This window comes from Centropristis striata, chromosome 2 (assembly GCF_030273125.1).
Source record: "Centropristis striata isolate RG_2023a ecotype Rhode Island chromosome 2, C.striata_1.0, whole genome shotgun sequence".
Classification (NCBI taxonomy): Eukaryota; Metazoa; Chordata; class Actinopteri; order Perciformes; family Serranidae; genus Centropristis; species Centropristis striata.
This window is the reverse complement of record NC_081518.1, coordinates 18,522,775-18,540,009: the sequence shown is the minus strand read 5'-3', so window position 1 is coordinate 18,540,009 and position 17,235 is coordinate 18,522,775. Positions and strand designations below refer to the sequence as shown.

The following is a 17,235-nucleotide window of genomic DNA, read 5'->3' as shown; positions in this document are numbered from 1 at the left end:
GTCGACTCCACCTGGCCACGTGGTTGCTTAGCTACCAAAGCTCCCCCCCTCCCTCTCCCCTCCTCCAACACAGACATTTTAACTGAAAACAGTTAACTCTTTTAACTTGACCATACATTGTCCAATCTGCCTCAAACTTGTCATACGTGATGATGGCTCATCACTGATTGCCTACATAACAATATTTCATAAATTCCCGCCCTTTTTGATTAGCCACGCCCCCTTTCTTAACTAATGCACCGTTTGTCCTAGAAATTTGTATGAGGTGTCAGATTACTCAGCATGGCGTCCCTGTCTAACTGTTGATTGACAACCCCGCTCCTTTTGATAAGCCACGCCCCTTTTACTAACTAGTGAACCGTTTGTCCTACAGACTTGTATGAGGTGTCTGTGAACTCAGGACAGAGTCCCTGTTTGACTGGTGATTGAAGCCACGCCCCCTTTGAGTAGCCACGCCCCTTTTTACTAACTAGTGAACCGTTTGTCCTACAGACTTGTATGAGGTGTCTGTGAACTCAGGACAGAGTCCCTGTTTGACTGTTGATTTGAGCCACGAGAATGATGGGCCAGAGGCAAGCACACAATCAAAATTTCTTTAGAAATTTTCTAGTTCATTTTATTGTTTTATTGTCAAAAAGCTGAAAGGTGTAAAAAAACAACAAGCATCTCAGAAGTGTTGAAACATCCACAAAAACTGCTGGGCGGCTCTCATGTACAGCAACTGTTAGTTTGGCTTAGCATAAAGACTGGAAAAAGCTAGCTTAGCTTAGCATAAAGACTGGAAACAGAGGAAAACAGCTAGCTTAGCTTATCATAAAGACTGGAAACAGCTAGCTTAGCATAAAAACTGGAAACAGCCAGCTTAGTTTAGCATAAAGACTGGAAACAGAGGAAAACAGCTAGCTTAGCTTAGCATAAATACTGGAAACAAAGGAAAACAGCTAGCTTAGCTTAGCACAAAGACTGGAACGGAGGAAAAAACAGCGAGCTTAGCTTAGCATAAAGACTGGAAACAGAGGAAAACAGCTAGTTTAGCATAGCATAAAGACTGGAAACAGAAGAAAAAACAGCTAGCTTAGCTTAGCATAAAGACTGGAAACGGAGGAAAACAGCTAGGTTAGCTTAGCATAAAGACTGGAAACAGAGGAAAATAGCTAACTTTATGTTAAGCTAAGCTAACCAGCTGCTGTGCTCAGACATGAGAGTAGTGTCAGTGAACTCTTTAATGTGATTGAACCCTGAGCTGCAGCGTGGCAGCGCTACACAAACAACAACAACAACAACAACAACAACAACAACAACAACAACAGGAGTAAACTAGCAGGCGTGTGATTGGCTGAAAAGTGAAATTGTGGTTTAAAGTGTAAAAGCTGTGAAAGATTTTAAATATATAAATATAATCAAACAAACTGAAGTGAGAGTTTTACTGACATTAGTTTTAAGAATTTACTTTAATTTCTGGGTTGATTAAACTTTAATTACCATTATCCTCTTTTGATTCTTTGAGTCTGCTGGCCAGTAGCATTAGCGTTAGCATTACTGTACTGTAGCGTTTGGCGAGAATATGATGTCACGACCTCGAGACGAGACGCTGAAGATGTTGCTGATCATCTTTGGATGAAATAACTGTCCATCAGACCACAAAGTAAATTAAGTTAGTGAACAAGCTCCCTGCCGTCCGTCCGTCCGCCTCGCCGCACAGACGGATCTGTCCTCGTCCTAACTGTTTGTAGCTGTTAATGCTGCTGGGACAGGAAGTGATGTCAGCACTAGGTGACCAGCTGTGGGGACGCCACGGGGACGTTGTGATGTGTCTATACTCGTGGAGATTGTTGCACTCAGCTTTGGCGTTCACATAAAAACAATAAATAGACGAGATATAAAACTTAGATATAAAAATGAGTTTGTTGTGCAGGTGAAAAGTCTCACAGCTCCATCCAGGACGCCGCGCCCAGCAACGCCCGGGACGCCGGCCTGGACCCGGACCTGGATCCAGTCCTGGACCTGGCGTGTCTCCGGCCCAGGCTGTGGCCGTCCTCCCGGGGCTCGCCGGCGTCCCTGCTGGCCCGGCTGACAAACACTGCGGGCGGCTGCGTGGGCGCCATCTCGAACCTCAAATCGGCGGCGCTCTGTGGTCCGCGGGAGCCAGTCTTTCTCTTAGTTCTGGGCTGAGGGGAAGGGAGGGGGAACGCTGGGACCGCCCTGTGGGAGGACATGGAGGCGTCTCCGGCAGCTGCGGAGGACGAGGACCCCAGTTTGGCCAAAGCCACAGGGATCTCCTCCAGAGACTCGGCCGAGTCCGAGTGGTACTCAGCAGGAGGGGCGGCGGCCTGAACCGGACCCGGGGCCGGGACCCCCAGGGCCAGGGGGGGCAGGGACGCCCTCAGAGGGAACGCTGGGAAAGGAAGTCTCTGACCCAGAGACACTGTGGACACACTGCTGGGCTCTGCTGGGACACACACACACACACACACAAACTTTATGAGACTGATTTAGGTGAATTTGCTATATTTTTCTTTGTTACAGATGGTGCCCCAACGAGCTATGACTTAGAGCAAATCAAGTCATAACATTTCTTATAATTAATAATTATTCATGATAATTATTAATAATTCTGATAACCATCTAACCACACTTTTGAACCGTGAGATCCACACAAGTGCTCAGGTTCATCCCTACATATTTGATATCCTTATGGGAGGGACAGCATTTATGATAACGCCCTTTTATTAACATATTTGATGCCCTGTGCAGGGTATAATTTATTCATAAAAGGGGCATCCTTAATTCCCAACATACATGGAGCCCCTTGTGACGCATAGTACAGTTGGCAATCGTTCATAATTGTGCAATATTAATAACAGCATATTAATTTTTGGTCCACTCCAAACATTTTGATTCCAAAAATGTTCAATGCAACCCTTTCATATTTGCTATAAATCAAGTGCTCCCCTGTTTCCTTTGTTGAGTAAGACACAGTGTGCCCTCGGCTCTGTGAACATAAAGCTGTATGACTGACTGAGATTGAGCCACAGTGTGCTTCCAGCCCTGTGAAATTAATAATTTTGTACCTAGTAGTTACTACACGTGTTTAAGCTTGAGTCAGAATTTGAAGAAACAATCCCCTAACTGTTATTGTCCAGCATTTCAGTTAGTGTGCAAGCTTAAAAAGCAAACCTGCCTGGTAAATTTAAGTTTACATTTACTGGCTTAAACCTATACCAATTAGAGCCACTAGTTGGTGCTGTAGCTGTCCTCTTCCACAGGAAGCTATTTTCTATAGTGTAGAAAACAAAACAACACCTCAGCCAACCATTTTGTTTTGTACTAAACTCCCTTGTTTAGTTTTCTTTCCCTACTCATGGAGAATCCCTGTGGAGAACAGTTCATCTCCTCTCTAGCACAGAGCCTTAAACCCAGCTATTCTGAATTTATCAGCAAGTTAAATTTCAGTGAGTGCAGTAATGAGACAAACTCCCGGCTCAGAGACAGGTGTGATGGGCAGGCTGCATTTAATGATCCACTGTTAAGATGTTTCCTTTGGAACTACCATGGGCAAACCAACATTGCTTCTCAGAGCAAAGCTGCTCTAGGAAAGGAGGTAGTTTCACTTAAAGCACAAAATGATTCTCTCCTCCAGGAAGTTGAACAGCCAGCATGAAATCCATGCGCTATTTAGAAGATCTGCACTCAGCAGAGTTAAATCTTTGTGTGCACGAGGAGGAATTGTTCAGGCTTAGAGCCCAGTGTCTCCCTTCACCACAGACATTTGGACAATGTGATTCAGGTTTACTTTAAAACCTTATTCTTGAAAAACCTTCACCCCTGTGTACGCACTCACGTTGTACTCGCAACACATAATGGTAAGCCCTCTATGCATGAGGTAAGGAAAGTGACACAGGTGGTCTGGGAAAATTCCAAAGCTAGAGTGAAACCATTTGAGCCTGCAAGTGTAAAAACAAGAGCGTCTCAGAGCTCCCCTGCTCCAAACTCTCACCCGCAAACCAAAAGAGGGTGAGAAAAGGCAAACAGGGAGAGCATCCACCGACTGCACAGAGACAGGCATTCGCATAACGTCACATCAGATAACAGAAGCTGTAGAAAGCCGTACTCTGAGATCTTGGCCCAAAATTATGGCAAGACAATGAGCCCTTCAGATGATGACCTCAGCATCTCTGAGCATGGTTCAGAACATGGACATAATCAGTGTGATAGCGACTGCATCTCTGCATCTGGCCCCATGGAGCGTTACAGCCCTGAGCCACGACTGCAGAGAACTCACAAGAGCTCCAGAGGACGTTTTTAACATCAGAGAAAGGATATTCTATTTCTGTACTGACAGCAAAACAAATGCTGATTCAGTACCTCACCTTTCTTTTCTTCTTTTGCAGTTACATAGGCAAACCTGGGTTTGTTAGCAACAGCAGCAAATTTCAGTTAATTTTAACTAAGTAACAGCCAGACAATGTCCTATTAATTGAGTAAAAGCCTAAATTCTGATTGGATATAAACACAACTGTCTAATTTTACATGTACACTTGGACAAATTCCTTGTTAGTACTTTCTCAGTGAGACCTCTTTTGTTAAACATTAGCTTAGGACACACTATCATGACATCACAACCAGTCATACATACCACACCCTTCTCTCCTCTCACATAACAATAGTACATAACTAACATTTTTCTCACTAACCCTGATGATGAAATGTGTAGTTATTTTCCACCATGTCATTACAGTAGTGTTTATCTGGATTTTGTTTTAACTACTGTCCTTGCTTAGCCAAGATAGATAGATAACAACTGCCCAAACATTACAAACTGAATGAACTGACAAACTCTATCAACTGTGGATTCTCTGTGGATTCTCTCTTTGTTAGCTCGCAGAATCACACGTCCAGTGGAATTCAGTGACCGAAAGGGGGAATGTTGTGATCGGACCACAGGTGAATGTGTGTGTGTGTGTGTGTGTGTGTGTGTGTACCAGGGGGCGGGGCTCCCTGGTGCTCTCTAGTGACCTCTGCTGGAAATTTCCGGACCTTCTTCTTCTTTTTCTGAGAAGTACAAGCACAAACTATTACTGTCCAATCAGGAGGGAGCCTGAGCATGTGATGTAGTGTGTGTGTGTGTGTGTGTGATAATGTGTACTTGTGTGTGTGTGTTTATCTGTACTTGTGTGCGGCGGTATGTGTGTGTGTGTGTGTGTGTGTGTGTGTGTGTGTGTGTGTGTGTGTGTGTGTGTGTACCTGTGTACGACGGTGTGTGTGTGCTGCTGCCTTCAGCTCTGTAGACATGGTGGGCGGAGCCTCTTCCTCCATGACAGGACTGGACACACTCCTCACCCTGCCGTTAGCCAGGAACCTGACACACACACACACACACACACACACACACACACACATATTTATACTGTGAGCTGCGTCCTGCCTTTCTATTATTTTTGACTATCCTGATTATAAAGTGATGATTTAATATCCCAGAACAGGTTTTATGTTTTATTAGATGAGATGTTTGAGGGAAAATGTAATTAATGAAATTATGTCACTCAGATCAAAAAGGTTTCAGAGGTTCAGAGAGTTCAAACCTGCAGCTTCCTGCAGACGAGGTTCAGGGCAAACAGCCACAGAGCAGAGTTATTTATGACACACACACACACTCACACCCACACACACACACACACACACACACAAACACACACTTTGTTTTGTGCAGAGAGATGCGTCTCCATGGTGACGGCCTCACTGTGTGATGTAATGAGTGTTTACTGAAATATGTCAGCCAATCAGGAGAGACTTACTCTGCCTCCCCTCGCACCGCCGCCTCCACCTCCAGCTGAGGGTTAGTGTACCCCAGAGACCCTGACAGGACCCCGTCCTGGGGGATAGACAGGGGGAGAGACAGAGAGACAGACAGAGAGACAGACAGACAGGGAGACAGACAGAGACATAGAAACAGACAGACAGACAGGGAGAAAGACAGAGAGAGAGACAGAGACAGACAGAGATGGACAGGGACATAGAAACAGACAGACAGACAGACAGACAGACAGACAGACATACAGACGGACAGACAGGGAGAAAGACAGACAGACAGACAGACAGACAGGGATCAACAGACAGAGACAGAGAGACAGACAGAGAGACAAACAGACAGAGACGCTCGACAGAGACAGAGAGACAGACAGTGTAACATTAATCATTAATAATCAGGTAAAAGCTAGTAAGTAAAATGAACAAACATCCTCAGAGACACTGCCACTGTGTACAAAATATCACAGCAGTGACTGCACTTTCTCAGGAGGCTCAACCGGTTTGGGGTTTGCAGCAAACTAATGGAAATGTTTTACCACTCTATAATTAGCAGCCTCACATTAGTTGATAAGAAAAGGTTAGAATATATTGTTGCAGTTGCAGGTAAAATTGTTGATGTCACATTACCCGATCTCTAGAGAACCTTCTGTAGGAGTCTGTCGGAGATCTGCCCAGTCTGAGCTCCTACACTCAGGCAGGAGATTTAGAGAGCCAATGGCCAAATCCAACAAAATAAAAAACTCATTCATAACTTAAGCCATCGCTCAACTTTATTTGAATTTTTAAAAGTGAACAGCTAGGATATATCCAATGTATACTAATGTAATGATGGTCAGGTGTGCCTCATGGTTTATTGTGTACTTGTCCTCTTCCAGTGTCGTCTTTGTATGTGAATGTGTTTTCTATGTCTTTATGCTTCTGTGTTTTTTGTTTTTTACCTGCCTGCAAAACAAATTCCCCTAAAGAGACAATAAAGTTGAAGTTGAAGTTGTGTGTGTTTGTGTGTGTGTGTGTGTGTGTGTGTGTGTGTGTGTGTGTTACCTTAATGAGGTGGACAGACGGTGTCTCTGTCTCCTTCAGCGCCACTGGTTTCCTGTCTTTGTCCTGGCGGTGACGCTGCCGCAGGATGTACTCAAAGGTGCTAAGCCTGTTCCACACTGAGACACGCAGAGACATACAGAGACGTCAACAACAGGCACTGTGTGTGTGTGTGTGTGTGTGTGTATGTGTGTCTGTGTGTCTCACTCAGGTAGATGTGGAAGCAGAGCAGGTGTGTGAGCAGGATACAGGACAGCAGGCCGAGGCAGATGGTGATGGCAGCCAGAGCAGGAATCACTGCAGCAGCTGATCGTAGAGGAGCCACCGGCAGGAACACAAACCACACACCTGTATCATTCCTCCCTACACACACACGCACACACACACACACACACATAGTGGACAGATTAATACAGAGAGTTTCTGATGTTCAGGGACTGAAGGACGACCTTAACCAGACTCCATCCATTCTCGTCGACTATTCAGAGGCTGGGTTGCGGGGGCAGCAGGCTAAGCAGGGCATTCCAGACGTCCCTCTCCCCAGCCACAATGTCCAACTACTCCTGGACCTCGAGGCATTCCCAGGCCAGGCGTGAGATATAATCCCTCCACCGTGTTCTGGGTCTTCCCTGAGGCCTCCTACCAGTTGGACGTGCCTGGGACACTGCTAACGGGAGGTGCCCAGGACAATCCTTACCTGATGCCCAAACCACCTCAGCTGGCTCCTTTCGATGCGAAGGACCAGCGGCTATACTCTGAGCACCCTCCGGATGTCTGAGCTCCTCACCCTATCTCTAAGGCTGGGCCCAGCCACCTTACGGAGGAAACTCATTTCAGTTGCTTGTATCCGCGATCTTGTTCTTTCGGTCACTACCCAAAGCTCATGACCATAGGTGAGGGTTGGAATGTAGATGGACTGGTATATCAAGAGCTTTGCCTTCAGGCTCAGCTCCTTCTTCACCACAACGGTCCCCGAGATACTTGAACTCCTTCGCTTGAGGTAGTACCTCTCTCCCCATCCAGAGGGGGCAGTCCACCGTTTTCCGACAGAGAATCATGACCTCAGACTTGGAGGTGCTACCTCTCATCCCAACCGCTTCACACTCGGCTCCAAACCACCCCAATGAGTGCTGGAGGTCCAGGTCTGATGAAGCCAAAAGAACCACAACATCCGCAAAAAGCAGAGATGCAATTCTAAGGTCACCAAACCAGATCCCTTCCTCCCCCCGGCTGCGCCTTGTGATGATCCCCTCCCCCTCTGTGTGTTGTGCCATTCTGGATTTCTCTTCCTGTGTAGGAGGAGCCACAGGACATGCCACTCCTCCAGTCTGCAGAGGCTGGAGGAGGCTGGAGGAGCACACCTGACTCCACTCTCAATTACTGAGGTTATATAGAGGAGCTGAGGCCTCAGTTCTCTCTCTCTCTCTTTCTCCTCCACAGCCTCCACCTTGGTTTGTTTAGTTGGTTTGATTATGTTGGTTTTGTTTAGTTTGGTTGGTTGCTTTGGCTTATACATTTGCATTTCATCACGTCGCATGCATGCACACACCTCACCACTGATTTACTGACTCACATAATTAAGTTTCTTTGTGTTGCTTTTGGTAAATAAAATAAACATTACTTTATTATAACTTCAAAACATGTGTGGTCTCCTTGTTTGTCATGATCTATGAGCTGGTTCATGACAAAATGGGGGCTCGTCCGCTCGTCCATTTAGGACTAATTTAGTGTTTTTGTTTGGACTAGTTTGCAGTGGTGGAATTTGATTGTGGACTTTCTTGGTAAGTAACCTTTGGGAAAGTTTGTTCCACCATTTTGTTGTTGGATTACATTGTTTGTGGGAGACACACATGTATTGTTTTGGGAGTGAGAGCTTTTGTTTTGTGTCTTAGTTTGGTGCTCGGACACTGTGGCTCAGTGTACAAGCGTTCACATGCAGGTTCTTTGTTAACTGCCATTGTTTGTCCCTGTTAGGATAAGAGCGGGTTCCCTTGGAATTCGTTTGGGGGGTTTATAGTGTGGGGGTGAAAGCGGTTTTCAGCAGTTGTCTCGGGAGCACATCCGGCGTTGCAGGAAGCTGCCATTGCTGGTGGCTGCATCGGGCTACCGGGCTGCAACAAAAATCGGGCTTTAGTGCATAATTACCCGCCGCAATTAGCCTCCTGAAGACTAGGGGGGGAACTTAGTTTAGATTCTGGTTAGGCAGTTAGTGGGACGAACTTTGGTGGTAGGTTTGGATGTGTATTGTGGACGGTTGGCGCGCTGTGGGTCATGTGTAATTTATTTACCTGTAGCATCATTGGATGTGGAGTGTAGTTTAAGAGATACATTGACTTGTAGTTTGTCTGGAGTGATTTTGTCAGGCTGATTTGTTTGTTTTGGTAGCCATGGAGTTTCTGAGTGCTAGAAGTAATTCGGGTCTAACGTTTGAACAGCAGAGAGAGTTGTTTTTGTTGCGGCTGGATAATGAAAGGATTAGGTTGGAAACACGCAGGCTGGAACTAGAGGTGCGTCGGTTGAGCTTAAGTGCACCTGGTAGCTCAGTAAGTGGAGCTCAAGTGTTTCCTGGTCCACCTTTGTTTGAGGTTGCCACTAGTCTGCGTTTAGTACCTCCGTTTTCTGCATTACCTGTGGAAGGGCTTGACGTAATTCTTGGTAATGACCTGGCAGGAGATAGAGTTTGGGCTGAGGCTCCACCCCTTAGTGAGGTCACCCAGGTTCCTGAACCTCTACCTGCTGTCTCACAGGCTGTGAGGACAGAGGCTGATCCTGAGGCTGAGCTGTTTCCAGTTTGTGCAGTAACTCGAGCAATGAGTCAGGTAAGAGACCAACCTGCTCAACGATCGAAGGCTGAGGGAAAAGTTGTTATCATACCTGAGCCTCTGAAGTCCATCCCTTACATTGATCTTGTTAGAGAACAAGAAACTGATCCTTCAGTGAGTGCTTTGTTTGATCTGGTGTCTCCAGTGGTAGACATGGAAACTGCAGCTCAGGGGTACTTACAAAGTGGTGCGCTGGTGTGTAAATGTTCTGCACAGGGTGATTGTGTGGGAAAACCAGTAGTGCAGATTGTGGTGCCTGGAAAATTTGGAGAGTCTGTCATGAAAGCCTCCCATGATGATGTGGCTGGGCATGGGGCTGTTCATGGAACTTGCCATCAAGTCTTGCAGCATTTCTTTTGGCCCAGATTGGAAGAGGATGTCGCTGTTTTCAGCAAAACTTGTCAGCGGCAGAATTTGCTTGACTTTGTGAATGTCTTCAGGCATAGACTGTATATGGTGGGGCAAATGACAAAACAAAGGTTTTGCCATTTGAGGTGGCCGTTTCTGCTGTCTTGTGATTTGGGTTGATGCCTTTTTATAGAGGGCAAGGAAAATATATGGCTGATGCCCTCTCTCGTGCCTTCTAGTGGCTTGCTAAGTCTGCATAGTTAATATTGCCTTATATGCGTTTTCCCTTCATTCCATCATGTTCTCTTCTGCTCTCTCTTAAAGTGCTCCTAGGTCTCAAGGTTGCGGAGGGGGTAGGAAGAGTTTTTGCCAAACTGGTAAGATAAACAAACTTAAAATTGAAGGAGGCCTAATTGTGTTTTCAGTCAGACTTGAGTGCCCAGAAAAGATGTATCTTGGGGGATGGGATTATTTAAGTGTTTAATGTATGTTGCGGAGTACCTGTTTGGTCTCCTTTCTTATGCGGGGGGTGTGATGATCCCCTCCCCCTCTGTGTGTTGTGCCATTCTGGATTTCTCTTCCTGTGTAGGAGGAGCCACAGGACATGCTACTCCTCCAGTCTGCAGAGGCTGGAGGAGGCTGGAGGAGCACACCTGACTCCACTCTCAATTACTGAGGTTATATACAGGAGCTGAGGCCTCAGTTCTCTCTCTCTCTCTTTCTCCTCCACAGCCTCCACCTTGGTTTGTGTAGTTGGTTTGATTATGTTGGTTTTGTTTAGTTTGGTTGGTTGTTTTGGCTTATACATTTGCATTTCATCACGTCGCATGCATGCACACACCTCACCACTGATTTACTGACTCACATAATTAAGTTTCTTTGTGTTGCTTTTGGTAAATAAAATAAGCATTACTTTATTATAACTTCAAAACATGTGTGGTCTCCTTGTTTGTCATGATCTATGAGCTGGTTCATGACAGCCTTGAGATCCTGTCCATGAAGACCACGAACAGAATCGGAGACAAGGGGCAACCCTGGCGGAGGCCAACACCCACCGGGAACGTGTTTGACTTTGTGCCGAGTATGCGGACACAGCTCTCACTTTGTTTATATAGGGACTGGGTAGCTCATAACAACGAGCCCGGTACCCCATATTCCCGCAGTACCCCCCACAAGACTCCCCGAGGGACACGGTTGTAAACCTTCTCCAAGTCCACAAAACACATGTTGACTGAATTAGCAAACTCCCATGACCAGAACATGACGCCAGAAATCTCACGAGGGTAGAGCTGGTCCATTGTTCCACGGCCAGGAGGGAAGCCACATTGTTCCTCCTGAATTTGAGGTTTGACAATGGGCCGGAGCCTCCTTTCCAGCACCCTGGAGTAGACTTTCCCGGGGAGGCTGAGCAGTGTGATTCCACAGTAATTTGAACACACCCTCAGTTCCCCCTTTTTAAAAATGGGACCACCACCCCGGTCTGCCACTCCACTGGCACTGTCCGAACCTCCATGTGACACTGAAGAGTCGTGTCAACCATGACAGCCCAACAGTGTCCAGAGCCTTCAGCATCTCAGGGCGAATCTCATCCAACCCTGGCACCTTGCCACCAGGCAGCTTTTTAACTACCTCAGCGATACTGATGAGTCTTCCCCTGAGTCTTCAGACTCTTCCTCCTCTACAGAGGATGTGTTGGCTGGATTAAGGAGTTCCTCAAAGTGCAATAAAACCAACATACTGACTGGTTCAGAGGTCAGTGGTCAGAGGTCAGGGGTCAGAGGCCATGTCTTACCCATGAAGTGTTTGTCAGTGCGCAGTTTGGACGGATCCAGAAAGAACTCGATGAAGACGTAGAATGCAATGACGAGGACGAGACAGACGCCCAGCAGAGCCGAGATCACACTGTGGAGGAACAACCTGAGGACAGAGGACAGACAGCTGAGAACACACAGGACAGGACAGCTGAGGACACACAGGACAGAGGACAGGACAGCTGAGGACACCTGGGACCGAGGAAAGGATAGCTGAGGACACCCGGGACAGAGGAAAGGACAGCTGAGAACACAGAGGACAGAGGACAGACAGCTGAGGACACACAGGACACACAGGACAGGACAGTTGAGGACACACAGGACAGAGGACAGGACAGCTGAGGACACCCGGGACCGAGGAAAGGATAGCTGAGGACACCCGGGACAGAGGAAAGGACAGCTGAGAACACAGAGGACAGAGGACAGACAGCTGAGGACACACAGGACAGGACAGCTGAGGACACACAGGACAGAGGACAGGACAGCTGAGGACACCCGGGACCGAGGAAAGGATAGCTGAGGACACCCGGGACAGAGGAAAGGACAGCTGAGGACACCCGGGACAGAGGAAAGGACAGCTGAGGACACACGGAACAGGGGACACAGAGGACAGGGGACAGAGAGAATAGGGGACAGACGGACTTGTAGTTCCTGCTGCCCACACAGTTGTTGAGCCAGCGGCAGTGATGGTCGAAGTTAGAGACACACTTGTTACAGGATGAGCAGTGCTTCGACTTGGGACCCCTGAAACACAGACAGACAGACACGCACAGATCATAGATTAACAATATTTAAACAGAAACATGAATAAATCTGCAGATGTGATAATAAACAGTGTGATATGACTGCAGGTCTCAGTCTGTCCCCTGTTCCCCCATCCTCCTGTCCTCTGGGGACAAACCAGACCACTGACCTGCTTTTTATCATTCACTCAATTATTAACTATTAACTATAATTATTAATTATTGACGCAGTGAGGAGCTGCAGTGACATCACCATCAGAGGGATGCCGTGGACAAACACAAGACCAGGACGTGTTAAAGAACTGTCCCCTGTCCTCACTCACAGTCAGTGTCCCCTGAGGATCAGTGTTGGTCAGTAAACACTCACACGTCCACCTGGCAGAGGTAGCAGTGGCAGTTCTCAATGACGTGGGCGTGCTTGGAACGGTCGAAGACGGGAACGGGTCCTCTGTCGCTCTTGGACCGGACGTTGTAGTCGGCAGGGTCGATGGACACCGCCAGGACATGGACACACAGGTGAGACACGAACATGACGCCGGTGCACTGAGGCGGAGTCAGGAGTCCAACATCTCATAGACAGACACAACCTGATGAATATTATTATTAATAACTCTGTGGGAGGATAAATATGATCAATAACTGTGTGAGGATACAATGTATCCGGCAGGGATCCAGTGCGACGGCAGCAGCGGAACGAACACGCCGAAGCCTGTGACAGCGAAGTATGCGTAGAGCAGCCAGGCCAGCAGCTGGAAGGGGTGCGGCGGCCAGCTCCATCCGTTGGTCCGAGAGCACAGCAGCACGTCAGCGCCGTGCGGCCCGCTGTCCCCCGCCGGCGCTGTGCGGTTCGGGTTCCTACTGCACACGTCCATCCTGCAGAGGGGCACGGGTCACTTCCTGTCAGAGACAACCCATCTTTATCTACGAGACAGAAACTTGAGAGACGATCCAGGAGACGCTGACTCCAATCATCAACATCATATATTCTATACAGTCTCGGGCTGGGCGAAATATCGATATAAAATATATATCGATATATTTTTAAATGTGATATGGAATTAGACCATAGCTCATATATCGATATGGTTCAATTTTGTTTTCTTTCTTTATATATAAATGCTGCCCTTACTAGGGTTTGTCATATTTAGTTCTTTTATAATGTTCATTGTTCTTTTCTCATATAAATATATTTATTTCAGAGAAAGATTGGCCTATTTTATTTTATAGGCTATTTTTATTTAAGATATTTTTTATTTAAATGTGCACTTTATGGAGCTTTGATTTAAAAGAAAAAAAGGTTCTCCTGTTATACAGTATTTATGTGACATGTCATATTTAACTTTGACTGAACATTTTCTCTCACTTTGCGATAAAAATATCAGGATATATATCGTATATCGATATTCAGCCTAAATATATCGGGATATGACTTTTGGTCCATATCGCCCAGGCCTAATATATATTATAATAGTATTACTATTGTGTCACTTTACAGAATTCAGTAAATAAATAAATAAGCATGCTCATTAACGCAGCAGCAGATGACAGCAACATAAACACTGAGACTCTTAGCGATCATTAATCAACGATCACAAATATCTCGGTGAAGCTTTAATCTCAGTCCTGCTGTTGTTTCATAATATTATCTTATATTATCTTATTTAACAGGTCCAGCTCACCTGGTAGCGGGTCTTTTTAAACAGTCTCTGGTCCAGCTCACTTGTTAGCTTTTATTAAACAGTCTCTGATCCAGCTCACCTGCTAGCTTTTATTAAACAGTCTCTGGTCCAGCTCACCTGCTAGCTTTTATTAAACAGTCTCTGGTCCAGCTCACCTGGTAGCGGGTCCCCGGGTCGCTGTCTCTCATCTCCCCGGGTTTCGGGCCTGCCGGGCGGCGTGTCGCGCTGCCGACCCCCGGCCCTGGACAGGATTCTCACGGACCCGGGTCAGGTCAGACCGTCCCAGTCCGGCTGTAAGCTCACATCCATGCCGGTCCAGTCGCCGTTAGCCCCGCGGAGCCTGCGGGTCCGGGTCTCTGTGATCCGGATCAGATCAGGACCAGCTCGGTGAGGTCGATTAGCGTGCTAAGCTAACGTTAGCGGGACTCTGCTAGTGGCTCAGCCCGACACAGAGAGCCGGATCCCGGCTCAGATATTAATGTCTGACCCGGAAAATGATTTAAAATGTTTAAATATTAAACAGCAGCTGTTAGCTGTAAGCCGTTAGCTGCTGCGTCTCTTTGCCTCTACGCCGTTTCCCTGGTAACGCTGCAGCTCCGCTCTGATTGGTCACTTCTTCTTCTGTGGTTTAACGGTCAGTGTAGCAGCGTTAGTGCCTCCTGCTGTGTGGAGGATGTAAACACAAACATTTCATTAACTAGAAAATTTCCTCTGGGGGAAATTCTGAAAGGGCCGCGGGGGCTACTGCCGGTGTGTGTGCACTATGATGAGATTCTTCAGAGATTTCAAACAATTCATACTATATAATATGATAAACAAGGAGCACACCTCCAACAAGCATTCCTTTTAAAGTATTTGTTAGCAACCTATGCCCTTTCAACCTCAAAATGTGTGTGTTCCCCATTTTAAAAATAAGTTAAGATTTTCTGTTGAACTTCATATTTATTGTATTAAGTAGATGCTATGTTGTTAGAAATGGATGTTGGTCAATCCCACACTGTTTTATAAATTAACTATAGGCAGACAATGTACATGCAAACAGCCAAATATGTCCACCATGACTTATTGGGCTAATTTTAGCATTTATCATGGCTGGACCTTCAGTTAGCAACATGACTCAGTTAGCAAGTTGACTGCGTACTGTTTAGCAAATATATTTCAGATTTCAGAAAGGTTTTTATATTAATTGATATTTTGGACATGTTAAGTTTGACAACATTCAGCTACACACATAATGTGATGAAAATTACAAAATATTAGCGTAAATACTTATTCTGCAGCTAGCCACTGTTTCAGCCTCCATTAAAGAAAGACAAATTGATGGGGAAAAAGTCACTGAAACATCAGAGGGTTTCTTAAATGACAGTTTGCCTATAATGACAGGGTTGACTGCAATCTCAGGGACACATGAAACATGTTTGATATGATTATAAAAATAGAATATATATGATCAAAATGACTTGTTTTATCAAATAAATTGTTGTGGACAACATAACCATGTATTTTTTTTAGATTAGTATAATTTAACCACTAATTACACACACAGGCCAAAATCACATACATCCAATGAAAAAAACTATAAAATGAAGGAAACACTTTTTTTAAGAGACTTATCATTGTACTGATATGTGTGTAAATGTTTGGCCATTTATAATAAGACCTCAGAGTTTCATTATTTTGTTTCTTTCATGATGACTGAGCGATTCTGGTGAGGATCCCAAAGGCACTTTATAGTGATATTGACTCAGATATTCAACAAACCTCAAAAATCAATATCAAACTCAATTCTTCTTCTCCTATTTTCATGACTTTTTAAAAATACATTTCTTGTTCTTGTGTATATTTCTGGCAGTATAAATATCATTTTGTACTGTGATCAGAGCAGAAGGATGTTGATTAATGAACTGCAGGTTTATTGAGTGTAGTGTGTCTCTTGTTCAGGTGTTTCCTCCCTGTGTTCACTGTGCAAATTTATAACATGATGACGTGTTGTGACCTGCATGTTAATATAACCTGTAATGACGTGTTGTGACCTGCAGGGAGCAGCAGCTGCATGTTAATATAACCTGTGATGACGTGTTGTGACCTGCAGGGAGCAGCAGCTACATCGACACAGAAAACTTGTCTAAACATTCATTTAAAGAAATAAAAAAAGCAAGTCTCTGTTTTCAGTCAAAGGTGTCTTTAATATTTTATCATATTAAAGAAATAATTAACCTATGGTGAAGTTTTTCTTTTGTTTTTGTCTCACTGTGCAGAAAAAAAGCTCCACATTCCTTCTGTGAAGCTTTCCCCTCAGTGTCCACTTTATTAGAAACGGGTCCAACAGACGTGTTTAAGGCTCAGTCCTGATCCAGACCGAGGACCAGCTCCTCACTGGGATCCTCAAGGTTTTGAGTGTTCGCGGTTAACAAGGCTCAGTGTTTCTCCTCCCGGAGGTTTCACTCTAATGTGTTTCACAGATCATCTGCAGCTCCACATCACTCTAACAGACTCTGAGTCAGCTGACAGATGTGGGCCCTCAGGGGCCTCCAGACATCAGCCAGAGCTCTCGTCCAATCAGAGCGCAGAGACGGCGGCCCAAAGGTTACACAACGATTCACTGATTTACAGACGTTAGATTCTCCTGCAGTCTTTGAATCTCACAGCTGGACTTTAAATTATCAGACTGAGCAAAAATAAAACTTCTGTTTCTACTAAATCTGTTCGGAGACGATGAATCAGCAGCTATGACTTCCACAGTGCAAAGAACAAGCTGCATCCAGTTTCAATACAGCAAAGTATCCCAGTATATATAAGCTAAGAACACAACAAACAGTATAATAATAATTTATAATTATAATTAATGATAATCATAATAATAATAATAATTTCCACCACAGACTTAATAATCAAAGCTCATGAGCTGTAGCCTCATTTATATATAAGACAAACTGACAAACTGTTCATGTTATCACCTGATGGTAAACTTGGGTCCAGTTCAAAG

The 17,235-nt window shown here is 45.4% G+C and overlaps 1 protein-coding gene across 1 annotated transcript; it reads right to left on the bottom strand.

Annotated features, from left to right (window-relative positions):
- Positions 1–616: 616 nt before the first annotated feature.
- Positions 617–14,833, bottom strand: zdhhc1 (zinc finger DHHC-type containing 1). The gene is made up of 11 exons (XM_059355807.1): positions 14,405–14,833; positions 13,224–13,443; positions 12,938–13,113; positions 12,470–12,571; positions 11,809–11,933; positions 7,054–7,209; positions 6,850–6,965; positions 5,796–5,872; positions 5,245–5,359; positions 4,983–5,052; positions 617–2,446 (listed from the first exon to the last, which is right to left on the bottom strand). Exons 2-11 carry the CDS (start codon positions 13,440–13,442, stop codon positions 1,926–1,928), a joined length of 1,677 nt encoding a protein of 558 aa, XP_059211790.1. The 5' UTR covers position 13,443; positions 14,405–14,833; the 3' UTR covers positions 617–1,925.
- Positions 14,834–17,235: the final 2,402 nt, after the last annotated feature.

Bases quoted from the DNA above. Each gene is read 5' to 3' on its own strand.
- zdhhc1 (XM_059355807.1), bottom strand. From the start codon at position 13,442: ATGGACGTGTGCAGTAGGAACCCGAACCGCACAGCGCCGGCGGGGGAC. The intron at 7,210-11,808 runs GTAAGACATGGC...GTGTGTGTGTAG, and splicing joins CACTGACAAACACTTCATGG to GGAGGAATGATACAGGTGTG. The intron at 6,966-7,053 runs GTGAGACACACA...TGCGTGTCTCAG, and splicing joins CTGCTTCCACATCTACCTGA to TGTGGAACAGGCTTAGCACC.